This window comes from Pithys albifrons, chromosome 17 (genome assembly GCF_047495875.1).
Source record: "Pithys albifrons albifrons isolate INPA30051 chromosome 17, PitAlb_v1, whole genome shotgun sequence".
Taxonomy (NCBI): Eukaryota; Metazoa; Chordata; class Aves; order Passeriformes; family Thamnophilidae; genus Pithys; species Pithys albifrons.
The window spans coordinates 6,399,403-6,424,088 of NC_092474.1; the positions used below are offsets into that span (position 1 = coordinate 6,399,403).

Sequence of the window (24,686 nt, forward strand, 5' to 3'; positions counted from 1 at the left end):
GCGAGCAGGTCACCGACTGCATTTCAGGTGTCCACCACACACATGTGAAAAGAACATGGGCATCAAGCAACAAACAGTGTGAATTTAGACTTAGAGAAGGACCAGGGACAGCAAGAACACTGAGGAGCATCTCTACATCCAACATTTTTGGTTGTTTATGCTAAATTCAAGGAAACAGGATCCTACCTGAAAAGTCCACATTGCACTTGTGTTTTCACTTTGGCTTCACTCCTCCCCTCCCCCTTTAACTTTTTTTTTAATAATTGCTTCCTTCCCCTTCTCTTTTTCTTCCTCTTTGCCTGTTCTGAGAGGATGGTCCCTGTTCTGAGGGCACGGTCCCTCACCTGCCTGTCCCTCCCCTGATGGGGGTCCCTGTCCTGAGGGTCCCTCACCTGCCTGTCCCTCCCCTGATGGGGGTCCCTGTCCTGACGGTCCCTCACCTGTCTGTCCCTCCTCTGATGGGGGTCCCTGTCCTGAGGGTCCCTCACCTGCCTGTCCCTCCCCTGATGGGGGTCCCTGTCCTGAGGGTCCCTCACCTGCCTGTCCCTCCCCTGATGGGGGTCCCTGTCCTGAGGGTCCCTCACCTGTCTGTCCCTCCTCTGATGGGGGTCCCTGTCCTGAGGGTCCCTCACCTGTCTGTCCCTCCCCTGATGGGGGTCCCTGTCCTGAGGGTCCCTCACCTGTCTGTCCCTCCTTGATGGAGGTCCCTGTCCTGAGGGTCCCTCACCTGTCCCTGATGGGGGTCCCTGTCCCGAGGGTCCCTCACCTGTCCCTGACGGGGGTCCCTGTTCTGAGGGTCCCTCACCTGTCCCTGACGGGGGTCCCTGTCCCTGACGGGGGTCCCTGTCCCGAGGGTCCCTCACCCGCCTGTCCCCCTCAGGCCCGCCGGGTGCGCGGGGCGGGGCCGCGCCGTGACCGCGCGCGATGACGTCAGCGGCGCAGGCGGGCCGGGGGCGCGCGCCGTGGCGGGGGCGGGCGGGACAGGCGCGGCCCCGCGCCATGAGGGACCAGCTGGAGCGGGGCCGGGAGGGGTGGCGGGAGCTGGACGAGGAGTTCCGGCAGCTCCAGGTGAGCCAGCGGCGCGCTGCGGGCTGCGGGACACGGCCGAGCCTCGGGGCCATGCGGGACATCGCGGCGCCTCGCCCGGCTGCCCTTCCCCGGCTCCGCTCCGCATCCTGACGCGGGGCCGGAGCGGTTCGCCCCGCGGCCCGGGCTGAGAGGGGGCCCGGCAGCATCCCCGGCCCCCGGGTAGCCCCGCAGCATCGCTCGCGCTCGGCGCCTCGGCCGCGATGTGCCCGCACGATGCCCGGCCGGGCGGGGATGCGCATCACTGACGGGCATCCCCTGGAGCACTCCGGTCCCCGGGACCCCTCTGAGACATCGCGGGGTCGTGGCCTGTGTCGGGACAGCACCCTGCGGGACGTGGTGCTGCGGTCCCCGCTGCCCGGGCGAGGATGCGCATCCCTACGGGGCACCCCGCAAGACTCCGGTCCCCGGGACATCGCCGCGCGGTGCCCTGTGTCGCGATATCACTCCTGCGGGACGTGATGCTGCGGTTCCCGCTGCCCGGGCGGGGATGGGAGAGGAGCACCTGGCGTGGCTGTGCACAAAGAGGCAGCGCGTGCCCCGCCAGCATCTCTGCCCGTGGGGGGGTCGAGGAGTTCGAGTGCTGCTTTTCCAGCTCGCAAAAGTGCACTGAGGGCCAGAAAGGCCTCAGAGCAAGGGCCAAGAACTGTTCTGCGAAATGCTTTTAGCTCCAGAAACCTTCCCTTCCCTGCATGTCATCAGCGCTGCACCTGTACACGTGCTTTAAATCTTAAAGCCGGTTTTAAAGTATGACCGTCTCTTCTCGCTCTGGAGGCTGCTTTAGCCTCTTTTAGGCTGTTAAACAGAATGTGCTTGCAAAAAAAGGTGTGATTTCCAGATTTAGCTCGTTGTCTTAATTAAAAGTCAGTTCAGGTTGTATGTCTGTTAGCAGAAGGAGAGGCTGGTGTGGTTTTGTTGGTCACTTGTTTGCTGCGTGTGCCGACTGTCCTTCTCACCAAGCACCTGAGCCTGACCTAAACCACAGCAAAATGTCAATGACTTATCTCTGCCTCAGTTTCCCCTCCTGTGAAAGGAAAGTAGAAATGCTCCTTAGTGGGGTGGCAGCTGCTGGGGACACGAGGTGTCAGTGCTGTAGAGGTGAAAAGCTGGAATAGCATCCATGGTCTGAGATCTTCAGGGAGTTTGTATCCAGCCATGGTGCTGCAGAAGGGAGAACAGTGCTGTCCTGAGGACAGCACTGTGAGATGCTGGTGGTGCTTAAATGTGCTTTGGAGGAAGGTCCTGTGCTCCTGAACTGGATTCAAGTCAAACCCCAACTCCAGAGTAAGAAAGTACTTTCATCTGGGTTCTGCTCATTCTTGCCCTTGCATGTGGCTCTCTGGAGGCACTTGCAGCACCTCTTGCTCTCGAGGAGCCTGTTTTTCCCAGCAGCAGCTTGCCTAAACCCCCTGGCCTGGATTTGTGTCTTTTTCCCCCCACACTTTAGATCTTCATCATCTTTTCCCCCCCAGATTTAATCTTGCTGTGAAATTGGAGTGCCTGCTTTGTGATTTAGACACCCATTTGATGGGGATGGATCAGAATCAAATGGAGGATTAGGGGATTCAAGGATTAGGGGCTTCATTGCAGGGTGGGGTGGGAGTGAGGAGCTCCTGAGTGGGAAAGCTCATTAGAAAGAGGAAATGAGATGAGTATAGAGGATACTTTTTCTCTTGCAGGAATTTCATCAGTGTCCATTTAAGCCCTGTTGGATCTGTGCTGGTTTGGCATTTCCCCCTCCCTGCTTGTTTGCAGAGGTGCCTGTTTACCCCCAGAAAAACAGGGTTTTTTTTGCTTCCCTCAGAGGCAAGGTCCAAATGCCATGAGTAACCTACAAAGGCTCTTCTACCAACCATCTCCTCTTCTCCTGCAGGAAACACACAAAGTTTACAGGCAGAAACTGGAAGAAGTGACGAGCTTGCAGACAGCCTGCAGCAGCTCCATACAGCGGCAGAAGAAGACACTGAGGGCTCTGAAGCACAGCCTGCAACGGTAACGGGGCACCTGGAGGAGGGGGGAGGCAGGGAGGGGATGTTTCTCCTTCCCAAAGGCCTGAAATGGTTGGATTTTTAGCATTTTAATTTACAATCTGTGTTGCAGTGCTAAAGTTGCTCCGTATTCTAGCCAGGTGAGATGTTAATAACTGCATGAGAGATGGAGTCCTGGGAACAAAGGATTTGGAGGGAGCCAGAATGGGTTTCATCCTTGCAGAGTGTCCTGTGCACTGCGGGGCCCTGCAGCTTTTGTTCTGTGGGTTTTGCCAGGTGAGCCAAGCTTTGCCCCACAAGCTGCAACTGCAAGAGCAACATCAATCCTTGAACCTGGAGGTGTAACTCACTCCTGGAAACTGTTTGTGGCTGCTTGGCTGATCCCCAGGAGCCACAGGCTGCATTCCTGGTGTGCAGGTCTCAGTGCAGCACCTCCAACACCCCGGGCTGGCTCTGCTGCACATTGCTCTCTGTTTTACATTAATTGCTAAAACCACAGTTTGCCAGTAAATCATCACCTCTGTGTCCTGTTACATCCTGAAATATTTCATACCTGAAAAGCTGCAGCCTCTGCAAGGGCATTGCCTGAAACTATGCACAAAGTTCCTAAGGTGGAAGGAAATCCTGCAGAAAAAGCACAATATTCCAGTACAACATTCCAATTAGAGTAGCATAAGCCTGGCAGTGAAATAAAGTCATGGTGAACCAAATGGTGCTGCAGAAATACAGGAGCAAAGTGCACGATGGCACCACCTCACACCGTCAGCTCTTTAACAGCGTGGATTTTACAACAGCATTGCTTTCCTTTTAAACACAGAGGAGGTGAAAACATGAACAGGAATATCCTGATTCTGTGATCTTGCAGGTGCAAGCCCAGAGCGAGTCCTGAGGAGCTTGCTGTCATTCAGGAGATCAGCAGCCAGATCAAGGAGAGGCAGAATGCCTTCTTTGACATGGAAGCCTACCTGCCAAAGAAGAACGGGTACGTGCTCCCCAGGGAGGCACACGCTCCAGGAGGGCTGGCTTTAAGTGTTCTCAGTGGTTTGCTCCTGAGGGATAAGGTGGATGTTGAAGAAAGACATGTAAAATTGGATTAGTCATAAATCTCTTGCTGAGCTGCTGTGTCAGTGGTACACAGAATTCATGAGCTGTGAGTGTATGTAAATGTGCTGTGTGTGGGCAGCACAGGCTTTCTGGGAAAATGGAAGTAACCTGCACTGGTGAGGGATTGTGCAGTTCACTGGTCCACACTGATGTTTTCCTGGGGTAATTTTTTCAGACCAAATCAGCACAAGAATTTTCTTTTTTTTTTAATAACATTTTCAACCAATTTTAAATTTTTACTTCCCTTCAAGTGGGGTTGTCAGGACTGATTCATGTCATTTGTCAAGGTTGGTGTGATGCTTCAGCCCCTCAGAAGTTTCTATGAGAAACTTTCCTTCCAATTCCCCTGTGTTATTTTTGGGTTTGGACAGTGCATGTTACATATCTTGCCCTTAGACTGTAATGTAGAAAAGAGGGCAGGAAAGTAAACCTCTTCTTTAACTTCTTAGAAATGCTATCCAGTCTTTCCATGTGGTCTCCCCCTCCAGTTGGCTTTAATTAAAAACCTCCAGCAAATGTGGCTTCAGCAGAAATGTCATCTCATCAACTCATCTGGGGCCTCCTGTGATGTTCAAATAAAACACTTGAGTCTGCTCTTGGTTTTTGTCTTCCAGCTTGTACTTAAATCTGGTGCTGGGAAATGTGAATGTAACTCTCCTGAGTAACCAAGCAAAGTGAGTGAGTGTTGCCACACGTGTGGTTTGGGATTCTCTGGGGTCTCCTGTGGGTATGGACTGAAGTCCAGAGAGGGGAATGGGTCCTCTTAGATCTGAAAAGTGAAATGTAGAGGGTGGGCAAGTTGGACCATGACATGGGGACAAGCTAAAGCTGCGTGTGGCTACAAGTGAATTTGTCCATCAGTTGCTTTTAAGCCCAGCCCAGCCTGTGGCTTTAATTGTAAAGGTGGAGTCTGGGTTTTTTGTGATAAAAAATGGCATGGTGACTTCTAGGCATACAGTGCTGTGGAAAATGGATATATATATATTTGAAATCTTACCATGCCAACCCAGAAACCAGCCACTGTCTTGCAGCTGAGACAGACCCTCCCTGCAGGCAGAACTCTGCCTTCCACGGCTGTCCATTCTTTTCTAAGTGTTTCAGCAAAACCTCAGTCTCTGGGCTTGGCACGTGGATTTGTGGCTGGTTTGAACAAAGTGAAGCCCCACTGTGGTTCAACACCCCGTTGTGTCCATGAACAGCCTCTGTTCCCTTCCAGGTTCGCCTACAAGGATGAGTATGAGAAGTTCAAACTTTATCTGACCATAATCTTGTTACTCGGGGCTGTCGCCTGCAGGTTTTTTCTGCACTACAGGTAAGCTGCATTTTTACCTTTAATCAAGTATTTTGAATTAAAATGTGCTGGGTTGGAACTAACTTATGTCCTGTTGAGGGTGGTGAGATGGGCTCTGATAATGTTCAGGCTTTGGCAGTTGGGCAGCAGGACACCTTCTGCACCTCTTCAACTCTGGCAGGACCTGTATTTTAGCTACCTGTTTTTCATTTTTAACCTCTTTTTGGAGTTTTTTGTAACTGAGAGAAGTCCAACATCATGTTTCCTGATTTCTATTTTTTCTTTCTGTCATGATGATGTGCTTGGGAACAACCAGTTGGTTTTACTCCTGGGTTGTCCCACATAGAGACTGGCACTGTGCTGCAGCTTTGGGTTTGCAAAGGCAATTAGAGAGGATTTGCATGAAATAATCAGACCTGAAACGTTATCTCCAGGTTGTGATAAGTGTCTTGAGCACCAACAATCTTCCACCATTCAGTGTTGCTTAAAAACCAGGAAGATGTTGGAGCCAGGTTCTTCCCTGAGGTCTCTGGGTCTGGGTGAATGCAGGAGTATACCAGGAATGGTGCTGCCCTAGGGAGGCTGCCCTGAGTCCCCTTGGCTTCAGGAGTTTGCAAACGGCAAAATAAAGTTTTGGTGGCTTGGTGTTTTTCTCTCCAGAGCACAATGCTTTGCTCTTCTTTTAGCTGATTGGATTTATATAGATCTCATGGAATTTCCTCATTGAATTAGCCTGGAAATGCCTCTCTAAATTGGATCATCCTCTGCTTCCATGGTGCTTTCTCTCCTTCAGAAGGACTTAATGTCATCCCTGCATACCTGCATATCAGCTCAGGATCTGCAGTGTTGTGGCACAGGGCACTGCCCAGGGAGGAGCTGGCAATGCTGGGTGTGTGCAGTGCTGTCTGAGGGCTGGACACGTTCACAGCTGTGGCTCTGTGTCTGTGGCCTCACTTGGGCAGGTTCTCATTCCCCCAAGGGGAGCAAAGAAAAATAGGCATTTTTTAAATGTATCTTTGTAGTTAACCACAAGGCTGTAGAAGGGACTGGAGCACAAGTGCTGTGGGGAGAGGCTGAGGGAGCTGGGGATGTTTAGCCTGGAGAAGAGGAGTCTCAGAGGTGACCTCAGCACTGTCTAAAACTCCCTGAAGGGAAGTTCCAGTCACGTGGGGGTTGGTCTCTTCTCCCAGGCACTCAGCAGTAGGACAAGGGGGCACGATGGGCTCAAGCTCTGTCAGGGGAAATTGAAGTTGGAGATCAGAAAAAAATTCTTTGCAGAGAGAGTGCTCAGGCATTGGAATGGGCTGCCCAGAGAGGGGGTGGATTCCCCATCCCTGGAGGTTTTTAACCTGAGCTTGGCCGTGGCGCTGAGTGCCATGATCTGGTGAAGGGACTGGAGTTGGACCAAGGGTTGGACTTGATGATCTCAGAGGGCTTTTCCAACCCAACTGATTCTATTCTATGATTTTTTTTACTCTGTGTTTTGCTGTGTTTAACAGGGTAACAGATGAAGTGTTTAACTTTCTGTTAGTGTGGTATTACTGCACACTGACGATACGGGAGAGCATCCTCATCAGCAATGGATCAAGGTACACTCCAGGGACCATGGGAGGTTTGAAATGTCCTTAGAATTAAAACAAGCAACAAAATGGGACTCAGTCTGGCACTCAAGCCCAGCAGATATAAGATGCTGATGCCTCTCTGCAGGGTCTTGTCTCCATCCCCCTCCCTGGTTGCTGCCAAGGGCAGATGTGACCACCTGAGGTTTGGGGAGAGAGAAGTTGCAGCTCCTAAAAGTCCATACAATCTTGGTCCAAAGTACTGGATCTTTTTGGTGGCTGTGGCTTTTGTAGATGCAGCCTGGGGTGGAACTGTGCTGCCTTTTGTCAGAGGTCACACACTTTTGGCTAGAAATGCCCCAAATCCACCAATGCTGTCTTAGTTTCCAAAGCAGCTCTGGCTCTGGAGCAGCTCTTCACTTCTTGATTCTGCCTCACTACAATCCTTGCTCACTTTACTGTCATTTTCTGAGCTCCCTTCAGTGCTGGTGTCAGAAATGACCAGCGTTGGGAACACCCCTTACTTCCTTGTCAGGGGAACACAAGGGTGTGTGGGCTGACACTGGTGTGCCATTAGCCATGGAGGTGCCTCCTGCTGCAGGAACTGCTGCTGCTGGCTGTGCTGGAGAGCCTGTGGGAGCACAGGAGACATGCCCTGGGCTCAGCCTTCCTCCAGAGTCATGGGTTTGTGCCCCCAGCTAAGCCACACTGCCAGGACCTTGTGCTTGAGCTGGGCTGTCTGTTTTGTTCCCTATCCCTCCTCTCCAGATCAGCATCATCTTTGGTCTGTAAAGCCAGACTTTAATTCATGTTTTTTGTTTAACTGCCATGGGTTTTTTCTGCTCAGGATCAAAGGCTGGTGGGTTTCGCATCATTATGTTTCTACGTTCCTGTCTGGAGTGATGTTGACATGGTGAGTCTGCTCCCTCCTGCTTGAGGTGCTTCAGGCCTATTTCATGGTGTTTATGTCATCTGAGCATTCAAATCCAGCGTGACCACAAAGCTGTGGCCACAAGGGCTCATGGCAGAGCATCAGACTTAATATTTGTTTGATGTTACAGATGTTTTCCATGATAAATACAACACTGCAAGTTTGTATTTACATTGCTGATTTAAAAAAAGAAACAAACAAACCCTAAAATGTAGCTGGACTTTTGTAGGAAAATCTCTGCCAGGCTCCCAATTTCTGTAAGTAAGGAAACAAGCAGCACTTTGCTATAGAGGAGGGACACCACAAAGTAAATGTTTGGTGCCTTTATTAAGAGTCTAAAGCCAAAAATGCAAGTTACCTTGCAGTGGGTGGTGGTGTCAGACAACACAGGGATGCACCCATGCACATGCAACCTGCCTCAACTTGGACATGAACTGATTAGTTAACTATTAGAAGTTGCTTTAATTACTGAAAATTGTAAGGGGATGACACAGTGGCTGTAGCAGAAAGTCCCTTGTCCTCCATCTATCCTGAACTGCCCTCAGGATAAGGAGCACAACCACCCCCTGCTCCCTGCTCGGAGTGTTGATGCAGATGATGTTGAGTGGCTTTGCTGCCTAAAGAAAACTGTGATATTGGCAAAGAGAGGACAGCATTTTTATGTTGGAGAGAGGAAACCTGATCAAGGAGAGCATTTCCTATGTGGCTGTAACCAATCTGGGCTCCCAGTGGGGTGGAAGGGCTGGGTAGCAGCTGTTGGTGGGTTTGCTGATGGGCTCAGGGGAAGGGCACTGTGTCCTGAGCTCTTAGCACCCTGCTGGATCTCCCCTGTGTTTTGCTTCCAGGCCTGATGGACTCATGTACCAGATGTTTCGCAGCCAGTTTTTAGCCTTTTCAATATTTCAGAGTGAGTATCTCTTACCTTGCTAATGCATGGGATGAAGTAACTTTGTGTCTTGCAGGCTTAGAAGAAAATGCTTTTGTTTGGTAAATACTGGAGTCTTAAACTGGAGGAATATGAGGATAGCATGCAAATATACAATCTGAAAATACAAACAATAATTAAGTGCTATTGGATTAGATACTGTTAAAGTAGTTTGATACTTACCATACTTGTGAACAGCCAATGCAGTGATGTTTTCTCTCTCCTTCTCCAGGCTGTGTTCAGTTCCTACAGTATTATTACCAAAGGGGCTGCCTCTACAGGCTCCGGGCTCTTGGGGAGAGAAACCACTTGGACCTCACAGTAGGTGAGCTTTCCTGCAGTGCTTTCTCTGCTCAGCTTTGGCACAGCTTTTGGGTGCAGTGATAGGGAGGGAGAGGCCTGTGTGGCCTTGGAGAGTGAGCTTTGCAGAGCTGTCCCTGTGTCCCAAGGCAGGAAGGGCAGTGTGGTTTTTATTCCCTTCCTTGGGTCCTGTGGGTCAGGAGCAGAGGGCTCTGATCTCTGGCAGCTTCTGAGGGGTTCAGGATGGAGGTTTTAGTCATACTCATCTTCATCCTCCCATTATCACACCTTCTGGTTATTGCAGAGCAGGATGGGAATAGCCCTTACGGGATGGTCTGGGTGGGGAAGAGCTGCAGCTCCAGTCCTGGCCCTTCTGTGCTCACACTCTGCCTCTTCTGTCAACCTTTTCCAGAGGGATTTCAGTCCTGGATGTGGCGAGGGCTGACATTTCTCCTGCCCTTCCTGTTCTTTGGGCACGTAAGTTGCCAATCCCATTGTCCCTCTGCAATGCAGTGTCACAGCACCACACAAAGGTGCTTTGGACCACACCTACCCTTGACAAACGTTTCCAAGGTTTCTTTTTCTTTTTTACTAGTACTTACATTGCTTTTTTCACCCCTCTTTGCAGTTCTGGCAGCTTTATAATGCAGTCACGCTTTTTGGATTGTCAAGGCACAAGGAGTGCAAAGAATGGCAGGTGTGTGTTGGCTCTGCCCAGGGAGAGGGGGTGTTCAACCTCATCCTGAAAGGTATCTGGGCATCTGACTCTGTTCACATATTTCAGGATAACCCAGCACAGAGCCTCTTCTGTGTCTGGTAGAGTCCATCAGTGTTGAACGGAATCCATGTTGTAATTTTAAAAAGTAGTAAATGCTGCTTCTCCACCCTCTCAGGTTCTTGTTTTGGCATTCACATTCCTGCTGCTTTTCCTTGGGAACTTCCTCACTACTCTCAAGGTGGTGCACACTAAACTGCAGAAGAACAAAGACAAAGTGAAGAAGCTGTGATCCTCCCCACTCCCAGAGTGCATCCCTGTGCCTGCAGCAGGGCTGGGGTTGGGACAGATCCTGCCAAACCCCAGTTACTCCATGGACAGGCCTGCAAGGACTCGTCTGTCCCTGTGTTTGGGCAAGGACTGTGCCAGCACAGACTCAGTATTATCTCCAGCATGGCTCTCCAGTCTGCAGTCCTGCTATTTATGTATATTTAATATAAATCATGTTTGCTTCTGGGTTTTTTTCTGTATATAGAGCAGCATGCACCTACCTGGCGAAACGCCAGTGTTGGGAGAATGTGGGACCTACTGTAATTCCAATTCTGGAATGATATTTAACACTCTCCAGTTTTATTATTTAAATTCTGGGTGTTGAATTTGCAAAGGGTAATGAACACTCCTGGTGGATCAGTGATAGAGAGCGAATGCTGTTTTTCAAGGCATTTGTTTGAGGCATATTTTCTGTGGCAATACTAAACCTCTGTGTACTGTGAAAAGAAAGTGCTCATCTTTGTACCATATTGCTGCTATATACACTCTGAGAAAGCTTCTTAAAGGAGAGAAATCCTCTTTTGAAATCAAAATCAAGCAAGCAAAAGCAGTTTTTAAATGGCAGGGAAGTCTGCTAGCCCTTTTCCAGGGAGGCCAAGTCATCTGTCCAGGCCTGAAAGGACCTAAAATAAATATTCAATATGCAGCTGCTTCAGCCCCTTTTTAGTAACACGCGCACTGCCCTTGGGTTGGTTTTTGAAACAGCACTCTGGAAAGGGGAGGACACAAAAATGAAATGCTTTCTTTAGATGCTGCACTTGGTTGAGGAGGAAGGCAGGGGACAAAGGCTGCTTGCCATCCTGTAAGCTTGTGCTGCCTGAACCTGAACTTGCTCTTTGAAACAGCCTTTCTTTGGGTGTTGCAGCCTGAGCTGCCTTGGGCTGTGTCTGTCCCAGTGGTGAAGGCTCCTCTGAGAGCCCATCTGGGCTCATCCTTTGCCCTTCTCCCCATAAATGTTCTCATGAGCAGAGACACAGCACAGAATGAGATGGCTCCATCAGTGCTGTGGCTGCAGAGTAATAAAATTGCCTTTGCCATGTCCCTGTCCTGTGGGCATGAACAATAAACTGCAATTTGAATATTTTCAACAACTTTCACACCAGCTGGGCTGTATCTCGCTATGTTGAATTTTGCACACCCTGTGAGGATTTTTTTTATATCCTTTGAACTCTCAGTTTATGAAATGTAAGTTGTTTTATTTTGAGAGTGATGCTGGGACCTGCTGTGTCTGAGCAGTGGAGCTGGTTCTGCAGAGGTGGGTGAGTTCTGCAGCAGGAGAAACTCAGATTACAACAGCCAGAGAGGTTTCCACTGGAGCTGATGGTGAATGTGGTCACTTCCTGTGTGTTGGTGTTCCATTTTCATGTTGGGGAAGGTGATGGGTGGTTGTGTTTCTTTTACTGACAAGTTCTTGAGGAGGAAGGGCTGTACAGTTCAAGATTTTTCTATAGTCAAACATGTGCATGAACTTGCAATGTTGTTTTTTTTTTAAATTTTCCATTTTAAGCTTGTAGGGATTCACAAGCCTTAATTCAATCAAAGCAAATTAAGAAAAGAACAAACAAAAGATTTTTCAAGGATCAAGATCTTTTTACCCTGTATGTAAAATAGTAATGATGGCTTGCTCCAAAAGTTTTTCACCAGCTAGTCATGTAACCAGCAGAGGATAAAGCTGCACAAAATCTGTACAATGTACAGTTACAGTTAAGACAAAACTTCATTTCTGTCTCTTTAAAGGTGCTTGATAAACTGGTTTAAATATCACTATTCCTAAAATACTTGGGTTTTCAGCTTTTCTGCTTGAAAAAGACAGCAAACTTCAGCTATAACATGCCACAATTATTTTGCAGAAGAATAAAAAACTAAGTCATAGTAGCAGTTGCTGTTCATTGCAATTTAAATAGTGAGTTGTTTGCAGTTAGAAGCAAAAGCCAGATGGGCAAAGGCACACAACAGCAGTTAACTGTGATAAAGAGCTTTGAAAACTTCGAGAACAATGTAACAAAAGTGCAAAAATACTAAAAATAATTAAAATCTTAAAATAAAAATTGTAAAGTCTTTAAACCGTTTACAAAATGTGAATCACTTGGCTGTCTTGCAGTCCAGATCATAACACTGAGCACACTTTCCTCTTCCTGTGGTGCTTGGCTTTTTTCATGGCATTCAGTGCGATGGTCGTTGCTTCTTTAAAAACATTCTCTATGTTTTCACGGCACTTTGCTGAGCACTCCAGATACACTTGTGCGTTAATCTCCTGACAAGCTGCCTCACCCTGCGAAGAAAAGAAAGGTAAGACAAGATAAAAGGTAAGACAAGATGTAAGTCTGGTGGGCGAGAAAAGGAAGGAGTGACGGGATGAAATGGGGAGTTCTTGGCACATCTTTGTATGGCAGGGTCAGGGAGGAAGAACCCTGGGGGTGCAATGCTGGAGCGAGTGGTGTTAGTAATAAACTGAAGCACTGCAAATAAACCTGGGGTTTTTCCACTGTGCTGATCCAGAGCCTGGCCTAGGAGTTCAGGGCATTAGAGACTCTTCAGATGCAGAGTCCTGATAGCACAAAAATATTCTCAGTATTGAATGTCTTTAATCTAAATGCTGAGGTAGATACTTAAGTGAGGATAAGATGTCTACCGGGCGATATTTTTTCCAGGCCTGACCTTAACTACTCTGATGTCACCTTTAGTAATGAATGTCACATGCAAGAACAGACTCTGGACTGGTCCCTTGCCTTGTTTTGCTGGTGCACATGCAGGAGCCCTGACTTTGGCTCTGAAGCATCACAAGGGCTCAGCCAAACCCCCCATACACACAAACAGGAGCTGGTGTTTCTCAGCCTCACCCAAACGCATGCAATGGGAACAGACTTGAATCTGAAACATTTCCATGCAATCCTGGCTGTGTGAAATCACTGCAGATAAAACACAGCCATTTCTTACTTTGCTTGTGATCCTTCTCTTGTCACAGCAGAGCCAGCCCCCAGGTTGGAATGCTGGTGAGCCCTTTAATGTGAATTCCAGCTCTGCAACCCACAGCTCACATGCTGCATTTATTCATTATAAGCCCTGGGAGTGGAGTCACTTGAGCAACTGGGCTTCTATAGGGGGATTTTCTTCATTTTTAAGCAGTTTGTCTCCTTCTAGTTGTTTGCAAGCTGCAGTGCTGGCAGGGACTTTCAGCTCCTCTGTGCCTGGCATTGGAAGCATCACGTTGTGTGACTCAAGATGCCACCAGCTGTAAAAGACTGAGGTAGTGCATATTTCAGGGGAGAAAAACCAAAGGGGAGGGCCCACAGAGGAGACAAAACCTGTACATTGTGTGGGCCCCTGGAATTGCACTGCATGGAGCCTCAGCAGGCCTGCCAGGAGTGTCTGGTGTTTGCCCTGAACCTCACGTGTGAGGATGAGGAAGGGAGTTGTTCTTGCAAATGAAGGACAATGTGCAGCTGCTCACAGTGACAGGGTGGGATCTCATCTTGTGTGCAAGGGAGACAAACTAAAAGGCCCAGCATGGTTTAGTGGTGATGCAGTAGCAGTTTATTTTCATGCTGTTCAGAAAAAGTGGTGATTCATTGCAGGTCGTGGTGCACTTGACCTTGTTCTGTGTGTCTCAGACAGTCCAGAGAGGAGAAGGATGGCTTTGTAGCTTAAAACAACAAAAAAAGAAAGAAAAAGTGGAGGACCAGAGCAGAAGGGTCTCATGTGACATGGGACAAGCTGTTCCCTCATTTTCTCCTGTACCTAGGACAGCTGTGCTGGTGATGTGACATTAGTTACAAGTCTTACTGCCTCAAAATACTTAAATCAAAAACATTTGTTAATATGCAGTACTTTTAATATTACTTTGGAGACTTTGAAGAGGAGCCTCTCATGTTAGAGAAGCCTTGCACATGTTCTTGCTTTTGTCCTTGAAAGGATTTATTTTTAAATAGGGTTTGCAAAGCACATTTATTCCAGAACAGTCAATGTGCTTCCTAATATCACCAGGTTTTACCCTTTATCCCAACCCTCATCAAAGCACCAGTGATGGCTGCAATGCAGGCTAATAAAAATGATGAAGTCCAGCAAACTTGCTAAGGCTTACAGATTTGTAACAGTAATACCCAGCTATGAAAGGAAACCAGAACAAGATGTAATGAGCATAGAAGATGTAGGCAGTAGTGTCCTTTCAGACACCCAAGATATGCAAAATGCTATTTATATTTCTCTTTCCTTTGGCAGTAAATACAGTGATTTGGCCACTTCAAAAAAGGACTGACAGGAACCCGTTAGTGCTGATTGTCAATAATTTCTTCAGCTGGACACTGATCACCTAATTTTGGAGTGTCTTCAGTTGTACTCAGGAGGAGCAACGCCACAGTGTGTTTTACCTCCTGCAAAGAGGCCACCACTGCAAAGCAGCTGCACTTGCCTGGTTGTAGGTGATGGGCTCCTGCTTGGCCGCCCTGAGCTTGCGCAGCTGCTCCTTGTCCTTCCGCAGGTCCGTCTTGCAGCCGATGAGCACGAGTGGAACCCCTCGGCAGAAGTGATTCACCTCAGGATACCACTGGGGGCAGAGAAACAAAGCTTTTACATCAAGGTTTTTTGTTTGGTTCCTGAAATCAAAACAGTAAAGTCGAACAGAACAAGTGTTTAATATAAGCTGCAATTTCAGTGTTGGTTTGTGGTGGTGGGGGCCCAACACGCACTGTTTCCATTACAGAGATGTTTACAAGCCCTACCCAAAGTCAGCTGCTGTATAAAAACACAGTGGCATCTGTCACTAGGCCAAAATGCCTATTTACCATCTGTTTAAATTCAGACATGCTCCTCTAAAGTCATAACTAAAACAGGATTTGGACCAAGTCTTGCTTTGTTTTGCTGGTGCTGTGTCCAAGAGCAGTAACTTCTGCTTTGGAGCATTCCAGAAATCCCAACAGGGACAATTGGTTGCTCTCATTTCTCTTCTGTGTGAAATATGCATGTGATGGAAGCCGACTTGACTCTACAATGCTCATGTGCAATGTTGGTTGTGTGACATCACTACAGATAAAGCAGTGATTTCACCACTGGTGTTTGATCTTTTTAGTGTGTGCCAACCCCAGTTCTGAGCACTTTTGAGCCCTGCAGGGCTGAGCTCCAGGTCCAAGGTCTGTGACCTGCAGCTCAGCACACCACGACAGATCTGTGCATCTACTCACCCAGGGTACAGCACGCTAAAAGCATCAGCATTTTTAATTTGACATCTTGTCCTGTATCAGGCATCTGTAATTCATTTGGAAGGCTGAAGCAATTAGGAAAGGCTCTTACCTTGGCTGCTACATTGTCATAGCTAGTGGGGTTCATGACATCATAACAAATTAACACGACGTTGGTGTTCTGGTAAGACAGAGGTCGCAGCCGATCATAGTCCTCCTGCCCTGAGACACAGAGAGTGGTTTGGATGAAAGAAATCTCTGTGCTGAACCAGCAGAGGGGAATATGCACAGACATACCTGAGTCCAAGAACAGTGACACAAGTTTTTCACACTTGTAAAATTCCTTCCCTTAAGTACAGGAGATTCCCCTTCACTGACAAAGCCGATGGTTTAGAATATGTAACACATCCTTTACAGGTTTTAATAAAAAGCCTGCTTTGTTCACCTGCTACAGGCTTAGAAGCACTTCTAAACACTGATTGCCACTGCTCAAAAGCAGAATAATCCATTGGAATCTGACAGTTATTGACTGAAACATTTGCAATTTGCCAGCTGCTGTATTCTCCCAAATACATCTGCACACGTGATGCTGTGAGAAGAAGAAACTGTATTTTTCAGACACGAATGCTGAAGTAGAAAAAAGTGGCAAACTTGATTTTCCCAGGCTGGGGGGGTGAGAGGAGGCAGAGATCACACACAGTGCCTTCAGCTGCAGCAGCACACACAGGGCTGTACCAGCCATGCCTGTACCAGCCATGCTGCAGCACAAGCCAGGCTTAACTGGCCTTTGAAGCAGCACTCCCCAGCAGATCTTGGGGAATTCTAGTCAATTCTGGAGAAGCAGAGGATTTGTCATACTTCTGATTAGGGATATTCTAGCACGTGATGTGACAAGAGGAAGCTGGTTTGCCTCAGACCTGTGCTCTTCCCCTGCTGCACATGGGAATTTGCAGTAATCACCCTGCTGGGGCCTGGAGGTGTCTTGCTTTGAGAGATTAAGTTCAGGAAAGAAGTAATTCCCAGACAGAGTTGGGAGCTCAGGGAAAAAACCCAATCTTTTTCATTTAACAAGGAAAAAAGCCTATAAGGAGATGTACTTGCCCCTGGAATGCTGCTGCTAGAATTGGGTACTGCTGTGATGCACTGAACTTCCAAAGGGAGAACTGGGAATGCTGTGCCCTCCCACAATCCCAACAATCCCCATACAGCACAGAAACTGCCCTGCAGGGATGTTACACACCTCAAATCTTCATATTGGTGTTTCAAATGAAGAGATGTGGAAAATTTCAGCATGTCCCAACTTTAGAGCAACAATTCCTGCCCTGGCACCCAACTCAGTCCCAGGTCACACACTCATCACTACCAACATGTTTGTCTCCAGTCTGAAGAATTGGAGATACCAGAAGACCAACAATTCTACAATATTTTTTTCCCTCCTTGATTTAAATGACCAGTTGAGATGCAGGTTGTTCCAAGGCAATCCCTTCAGCCATTACACAGTTTGCCTGAGATGTTTGTGAAATGGGAATCTTGGGTTGGAACCACTTCATATTTGAGCTTCTGCAAGAGCAGTATGTTCTGTGAGAAGGTGCAGAACAAAGAGGGATTGATCCCTCAAGGTTTAATCCAGAAATAATTGACAAAATTATGCATGTTGTATAAACATTCAGAGAAAAGACCATACTGCTTATCCCTTCTTATTCTTGCAATCCATCTTACTTGTTTGCAACCAATTTACCATTTTACTGCTGAGATAATCTTCTAAATGCATTAAACAAATCATGTGCCAAAGGTTTTTTTCCCTCCTAACTTCCTCTACTGCAGTGTATGGTTTCCCCTGTTCAAATTCAGGCCTCTGAGCTTCCACCAGTGTAGCTTGTAAAATTAAAAGGTCCTCAAATTTGCTGTTGGCAATTTGTGAGGCAGACAGGACTGTCCCCTTGGGAGAAACACACTCATTTGCTTGGAATCAGAACATACGGCTAAACTCATACCCTCCTGGATGGGGTAGCACAAGAAGTGTCTCCAGTGGTGTGATTTATGGTGCATTGCAAGGCAAAACCCTATAAATATTCCCTGGAGAACTGCTCCTTCTCCAAATGCAGCTGTGCAGTTATGGGGATTTTGGGGCAAACTGACACAACAATGCACGAGAAAACGTTGCTGTACAAAACCCAGCTCTGTGTGTGTTTGGAATGTTGGACACAGAGAGCAGATCAAGGCAGAGTGCAGGCACCAGAGGAGGAAGGTGACATGGCAGTTGCTTCACTCATGCCACAGCTGGTGGTTGAGGCTCACTCAGAAGGAGAGGAAGCTGCTCTTTAGGAGCTCAGATGCAGCTCTTCAGTTGCTGAGGATGTAACGGGACCCAGATCAAGCTGTGCCTAAACATAGACATCTCTCTCACTGAAAACAATTCCTTTCACCCCCTGTCCTCAAGAGCTGCTGATGAAATGCAAGAAAGGGCCTGGGAGACTTTTTCTCTGTGAAGCTGCTCAGTCTGTGGTCAGAGTTAATTTGGCACAGATTTGGGTCTTCTACCAGAAGAGTTTTAAGAAGAAGGAACAGGGCTGAACCTAAGTAGTAACTGCATGTATATGCAAAGCCTGTGTGTGCTTCCTCAAACACAGGAACCTGTTTTCCTTCCCCAGTTAACGAAAAACACACTGTGGAGGACTTGGTTAAATACCTGACTATGTGTGGGCACACCTGTGACTCTTCCGCCTTCCTCAATTCGTTGTAGTATCAGAGACAGGGATTTTTAAAGAAAAAAATTCCATCTAGCTGAATTCACCTAAAATTTTCTAATTCCTTGCCAAACTCTCACTGCTGCATCCCCCTGGGAGATGCTGCATAACGCACATCACTGCAGTCAGGCCCTGAGCAGGGTGGGAGCTCAGGGGATGGCTGAGGGTGAACAGGAGAAGCAAAACCACAGGTCTTGCTCTCACATGCAAGTTCATCTCTGCCCACTGGTCCTCACCCCTTCACCAACTCACCACCAAAGAAGTGCCAGCCTGAGTGTTGCTCAGTCCATGAAGGAGCTCAGCACCCATTGCCAGGAGAGGGGAAATGACACAGTCAAGCCTTGCCAGCCCAGGAGTGCCCAGCACGTGCTGCCCTAATGCCCAGCAGTGTTGTCCAGCACCAGAGGGGCAGGAATAATGTCATATCCTGCTCCCAGGCCAGCCCAGCCCAGCCGACCAATCCCTACACATGGCCATGTAGTGTCTGTAATATCCCACATCCATGACATGGAACCTGCAGTGGTGAACCCTCACACGCACAGAAATGCATCCAGTCCTCTTTAGTCTGTTATTCCTCAGGCTCCAAGGGAATGCCATGGTTAGCAGGTTGCCAGCTGTGTTTTTTCACTACTCAGTTTAAAACTAGCTGGGAAACAGACATTTTTGGCAGGAAGAAAACAAGTGGAAGACGACAGATAGGGCAGGAGGGGCACACTGCAATTAAAAACTGGGGGTTTGTCTTATCCGGGCACGGTTTCCCTTTCAGAGTTATGAAAACTTATTCTTGCATTCACTGGCTTTCAGAATTTCTCTGAAGGCCTCAGACTGCCACACATCTGTCATTACAGACCTGGGACACACCACTGGAGGTTTTGCCTGTGTTTCCTGTGCACCCACAGTGAGGAGGCATCACTTCCCCCACAGCCACTGCCAGCCCAGCCCAGCTCTGTGCTCTGCTCTGGGGAAATCCTGCACTGAGCAGCACCAGGACAGAGCCTTGGTGTCTGAACTGCACCTACAGCATCCACTCTGCTCCCTTACTCTGTCACAACTAGACCTCATTTACCTCTCATGCCTTTGCTGTGTGGAGCACAGCTTGAAATGGAAAGTTTTGAGGGAACAAGCAGCTGCAGAGCCTGTTTGCAGACGAGACAGGACATATTACACAGCCCTTACCCATTGCGTGTGTGTGCCACCGACTTCCTGCAACGGCAAGAGGTGCCTGAGGAGGAAGACAGCTCACCAAAATTGTTATTTTGTGATACTTTAGACTAACTCATTCACATAATTTGTTACCAAAATCCTTCTCAACAAAAAGTAGCTTGAAATGTTTGATTCTTAAACACTTTTCGTCCTTCTCCTTCAGAAAGCAGGACAAGCTCAAAGGCTCAAGCTGCACAGGACTTGACAATACAAAGAATCTTTTAAGTTTAAACTGAGCTGAACCTGTCCTTTACCTTCTCATGATGCTGAAGAACACACAACTCTATTCTGAGCAAGATCCTAAAAATACTGAAGTCTTTTCTGCAGTGGTGGAATCATGAAGATCCAGTGTTACTTTTTAGGAGAACAGCTTTGCCTTCTCCTCCCCTACTCTGTTGCATGGCCCTAGCTGAACCCTTCACCTCAGAAATGGTTTTACATCCTTTTGATCCCATTTAAATTGTTTTACAATGATCTGAATTATTTTGGAACCTTTCAGATTGAGAAGGAAAACAAGCATTGAGCTGTGTTAGTTTCAGAGAAAAGCAAGAGCAACCCAAGAAGTTCAGCAAGTCTGGAGATGATTCATTGATATGGCCAATACCTGGACAGTTAAACCCCTGCACTGCAGTAATAAAATGAATGTTTAGACTCCTCTTTAAGCTGCAGTTGCTGCTGGACACCCACCCCAGACCAGCATCACCCAGCTGAGAGGGATTTAATGAGCTGCTGCTGCTGCTGCCTGACACAACAGAGCAAGTCAGCAGAGTGAAAGAGATTCCAAACATCCATCTCCCCTGCTGGATCCATGTGCTGCAGGGACAGGAGCTCTTGTCTGCTCAGCTGGGCACTCCCTTTCCTCTTCTCTCACTGCACTGTTTGAACTTAGAGGACAGGACACAACCCTTGGGCCTAGACTAACCCTTACAGAGCTCAACATCAGTTTTGTATTATTAAAAACAGGATGGGATTAAAATGTGTGCTCAAGTGAGTCCTTCCTCTAGTACAACTTCCAGTTACAGAAAGAGGATGAAGAGCTGCTTGAGTTGGAGTATGACACAGATATTGTAACATAAAACTACATAAGCAGCTTTGAAACAGAACCAAATTTTCCCCTCCCAATCAAATGTTTTAACCAAGGTGACAATCTCCCTGCTGTCTTTGCACTGGGTCTCAAGAAAAGTGAAAGAAATTTAACAGGAAGGGAGGAGACAAGTGTCAGCAGCCTCAGAAACTCACAGCCTTGTGGCCTCAGTGCTGTTTTGGGAGGTAAAACATGTCGGGTTTCAAGGTTTCCAAGTGAGAAACGGAAAGCAACTGCTCTGTCGTGGCAACAACGGCAGCTGCACTTCCCAAAGTGTCTCAGGAGACCCAAAATGCAACCCTCTTTCTCCAACAGGGCAGTGCTTTGGTCCAAGACAGTTTTAGAGCTGTGAACTACATGTGGAAAGTGCACACTGCCTGCTGTTACATGCATGAACAAGGAAATTATAGGACATAGGGTAATGGTTTTGAACTAAAAGAGGGTAGATTTACACTGGATATAAAGAAGAAACCTCTTACAATGAGCCACAGGTTCCCCAGAGAAGCTGTGGCTGCCCCATCCTCAGGACCACTCAGGCTCAGGTGGGATGGGGCTCTGAGCAACCTGATCTAGTTAAAGATGCCCTTGCTCATTGCAGGGGGGCTGGATTAGATGACCTTTAAAGGTCCCTTCCCACCCGAACTGTCCTGATTCTGTGATAAGGCACCAGCTCAGGGCTCAGTGAACACTCCCTGGGCTCTGTGACGTAGAGAGTGGGCACTTCTTAGGTCAGGAGAGAGCTTAGTGCTGCAATCCTGCACCTGCCACCACCTCCAGATCCAGCTCCACAGGCAAATGTTGGAATTTGCAGCATTTCAAAATGATTTCAAATGAGGGCTAAGAACTGTGTGACAGGCAAACATTCCACACCGACAGCAAACAAAACTTGAAAAGTTCTTTGTGCCAACACGCTGTATGAAGGAAATCCCTCCTTGTTTGCTCACACCTTATTTCAGCCCTTCTTTTTTCCTTTGGGACTTATACACAAACCTCTTGCCACTCAGTAGAAGCTACTGCACTCCAGAACAGTAACACTGACACAAGAAGATACACCAGCAAATTGGGTGCTTAGGATGTTTCCACCCTACGGTAAAAATTAGCAATAAAATTCACTTTTAATTTAAAAGCCTTTAAAAATATATTTTCAGATACCATGTGCAATATAAAAGAAAGGAAGTGCATTTTACTACTATTAAAAGTGACTGGACTGCATTTAGTTCTTATTTGCCTTGGTGTAAATTTGGAACAACTCCACAGGCTTGAACTGGAACAGATGATTTACACTGAGCTGAAACAGAGCACGTGTCAATTTTAGGGTTCATTTAGGAACGCAGCTGGATAACAGAGTAGGGAACTTTGAGTGAGGTTGGACACAAACCATTTCACAAGTTCCTCAAATGAACCTGAACAAACTATCAGCATTTTCAAATAACTTTTACTGCTGTGGCCTTTTTATTCTCAACACAAACCAGCCTTTTTCTCCTTCCCTGTTCAATCACTCATGGCAGCAGATTAAAATATTTTCCTGCTTGATTGTATTATGCTTTGCATCTGGGGACTGGGTTTTAATACCTCCAGATATGTTTGCTATTTGCTGTGAGTTTCTGAATTAACTGGGTTGTTAAGAAAATGAACAAGTCCCTCACCAGAGCTGTCCCTTTTTTCTGGAAGGCACATTTATGTGTGCAACAGGTAATGGTGCTTGTTTTGTTCGTACTTTAATCTCTAACAGTCTAAACTGTGATATTATGTTAAAAGTACGCTGGTAGAAAAGCAACCTGAAAATCTGTCCAGTTTCAGTATGTTTAAATTGGTCTGGTTTAAGCTGACACAGCAAAACCTGCTGGAAAGGAAGATGAAAAGGAACAGGGGCACACTCACCGGAGCCGCATTTTACAGCGATAAACGCAGTTTCTGGTTATTTGCCTGAAGTTACGAAAGGCCTGGCCGTGTTTGGGCTGAGCGGCCCTGGCAGCGCCCGGGGCCGGGCAATGGGCAGGGCGGGCGGACCCCCTTCTCTTCCCTTACCTGCGGTGTCGTACAGGTTCAGGGTCACCTCCTTCTTCCCCACCGTCACGCTCGTCGTGTACTTCTCGAACACGGAGGGCGCGTATTGCTGCAAAGGGACAAGAAGCATCCCCATGACCTCCGAGGCCTTTTCCCACCTCGCGGATGCCGCGGCTCCCGCAGCGGGGCCCGGGGGCCGCCCCTCACCTCGGGGAAGGCGCCCTTGGCGTACACCATGAGCAGCGAGGTCTTCCCGCAGCCGCCGTCGCCGACGATCACCACCTTCACCTCCTTCCTGCCCGACGGGGCGGCCGCGCTGCCGCGGGGCTGCCGCTCGGGCACGGCCCCATTGGCCGCCTCCATGGAGCGGGACGGGGACGAGGAGCGGGACGGGGAGCGGGAGCGGCGCGGCCGGGACGCGGCTCCGGTCGCCCCTCAGCCCCGGGGCGGGCAGAGCCGCCCGCGCCCCGCCGGGGATTGGCCGCCGCTGCCGCCGCCGCCGCCGCCTCAGGTGCCGCCGGGCCCCGCCCGGGTGTCCCCGCGGCCTCTCCCGGAGCCCCCCTCGGGCGTGCGGGGTCACCGCGCCACGGACACAGCCCCGGTGAGCGCCGCGGGAGTGCCCTCAGCACCGCCTGCCCTCAGACCCAGCGGGGCTGCTCCTGCCCTGTGCCCTCAGAGAGCCCCCGGGGCTCCATCCGCGGAGCTTCGGTCCCTGAGGCCATCGGGCCTGTCCCCTCTGCCCCTCCATCCACTGAGGCCATCGGTCCTGTCCCTTCTGCCCTTCCACCCGCTGAGGCCATCAGGCCTGCCCCCTCTGCCCTTCCATCCATCGAGGCCATCAGGCCCTGTCCCCTCTGCCCTTCCAACCACCCGGACCTTCAGGCCCTGTCCCCTCTGCCCTTGCACCCACAGGGACCTTGAGGCCTTGTCCCCTCTGCCCTCACATTCCTGCTCACCCCCATCCCCATCTGTTCCCCCTCCAGCCCCCAGTGCCGTGCTGGTTCACCCCAAGCCACCGATGCTGGGACGCTGCCAGCACAGCCTGGACGTCAGTTCAGCCCCCAAGGGGAGGGAGAGCAGTGCCAGAGGGGGGAGGCAGAGACCCCTGAGGTACCCCTGAAGGTGCTGGCAGTGACTCACTGCTGGTTTTCTGCTGTATTTATTGCTCATTTATTGCTGACAGCTCTGCCCATCACCTGCCCGTCACCCGCTCACCATCCAAGGGGAGCTGCGATAGAAATAACTGGAATTTCCCATTTTTATTGCAAAGCTGTGGTGGACCCAAGCACCCACACGGTGGGGTTTTGTACCATGGAAAGCCAAGGATCACAACAGCCGGGTAGGTTTGGCTCTGGAAGGGGATCACAACCCCTGGATATGTTTGGTTTCAACACACAGGTCAGGAGTGTGACACTGGATTTGTGACACACCAGCTCAGACACCAATTTCCCACCATCCTGCACAAAACAAATCATGTTTCTTTCTAAGCAGGGATTAACAGTGTGTTGCTCTATCTCAAACAAACCTTGCCAGTTCTTAAGAAACCAAAAATTTCCTTTAATTTTTTTAAAATACCACTTGTGGGAATAGCAACAGCCCCCCAAGGGCATGCTCGAGTGTAGCAAGATGGTTTAATTGAACTAAGGAAAAACACCCAACACAATTCGAACACGGGTTTGCATTTCCCCTGCACGGTTGTGTCACTAGATGGCCTTCCAGACCCAACACAAACGCATCGTGCTCGCAGCTCGGGCAAGGAAGACCCTGCTTTGTGCAGAGGGCAAACAAAAAGGTAGAAAAGGATATTTCGGCAATAGAGAAGAGGAGGAACCTGTAAATGCCAAAAAAAGTGCCATATAATTCAAATTATGTTAATAAAAAAGCAATCAAAGTCACAGCTGTTTAAAATGCACAGTTTCACTGAGGGAAAAGGTGATGCCATCGTGTAGAAGCTGCCCAGAAATGCTTTGTGGACCACAGTGTTATAAATCTTACATGGAGCACAGTAAAAGCCATCAGCTCCTGTCGACTGGAATGGCTGAGGGTTTTCCCATGGCACAGGAATGGATGGGCCAGGGAGGAATCTGTTTTCTCCTGAAATGATTTATTTGGACCCAGCTCAAACCCAGCATCACACTGTGTGTGACACAATCAGCAAACAGAGTCAGGAGTCTTTCTGTCACTGAGAATTGTAATTCAGGATTTTCTTTTACTCAAGTGCATTATTGCAAAAAAAAGGGAT

At 48.5% G+C, this 24,686-nt stretch overlaps 2 protein-coding genes across 3 annotated transcripts; one reads left to right on the top strand and one right to left on the bottom strand.

Moving 5' to 3' along the window:
• Positions 1 to 969: 969 nt before the first annotated feature.
• Positions 970 to 12,550, top strand: TMEM120B (transmembrane protein 120B). 2 transcript variants are annotated; one of them, XM_071572375.1, is made up of 12 exons: positions 970 to 1,068; positions 2,960 to 3,078; positions 3,940 to 4,056; positions 4,793 to 4,852; positions 5,395 to 5,490; positions 6,969 to 7,058; positions 7,876 to 7,941; positions 8,805 to 8,866; positions 9,117 to 9,209; positions 9,597 to 9,661; positions 9,813 to 9,885; positions 10,078 to 12,550. In XM_071572375.1, exons 1-12 carry the CDS (start codon positions 1,000 to 1,002, stop codon positions 10,152 to 10,154), a joined length of 987 nt encoding a protein of 328 aa, XP_071428476.1. In that variant the 5' UTR covers positions 970 to 999; the 3' UTR covers positions 10,155 to 12,550. The 2 variants fall into 2 exon arrangements, with proteins under 2 accessions (XP_071428476.1, XP_071428474.1); XM_071572373.1 differs by having other exon boundaries at positions 9,813 to 9,881; positions 10,078 to 12,549.
• On the bottom strand, positions 12,103 to 22,946 carry RHOF (ras homolog family member F, filopodia associated). Its single transcript, XM_071572376.1, has 5 exons — positions 22,652 to 22,946; positions 22,466 to 22,553; positions 15,516 to 15,625; positions 14,638 to 14,772; positions 12,103 to 12,501 (listed from the first exon to the last, which is right to left on the bottom strand). Exons 1-5 carry the CDS (start codon positions 22,805 to 22,807, stop codon positions 12,337 to 12,339), a joined length of 654 nt encoding a protein of 217 aa, XP_071428477.1. The 5' UTR covers positions 22,808 to 22,946; the 3' UTR covers positions 12,103 to 12,336.
• Positions 22,947 to 24,686: the final 1,740 nt, after the last annotated feature.

What these genes read in the sequence shown, in the direction of transcription:
- TMEM120B (XM_071572373.1), top strand. Translation starts at nt 1,000, where the DNA reads ATGAGGGACCAGCTGGAGCGGGGCCGGGAGGGGTGGCGGGAGCTGGAC. An exon ending in CTGAAGCACAGCCTGCAACG is followed by an intron (nt 3,079 to 3,939) that starts GTAACGGGGCAC and finishes GTGATCTTGCAG; the next exon opens with GTGCAAGCCCAGAGCGAGTC. An exon ending in CTCATCAGCAATGGATCAAG is followed by an intron (nt 7,059 to 7,875) that starts GTACACTCCAGG and finishes TTTTCTGCTCAG; the next exon opens with GATCAAAGGCTGGTGGGTTT.
- RHOF (XM_071572376.1), bottom strand. Translation starts at nt 22,807, where the DNA reads ATGGAGGCGGCCAATGGGGCCGTGCCCGAGCGGCAGCCCCGCGGCAGC. An exon ending in GAACCTGTACGACACCGCAG is followed by an intron (nt 15,626 to 22,465) that starts GTAAGGGAAGAG and finishes TCTGTGTCTCAG; the next exon opens with GGCAGGAGGACTATGATCGG. An exon ending in AGCCCATCACCTACAACCAG is followed by an intron (nt 12,502 to 14,637) that starts GCAAGTGCAGCT and finishes TTTTCTTCGCAG; the next exon opens with GGTGAGGCAGCTTGTCAGGA.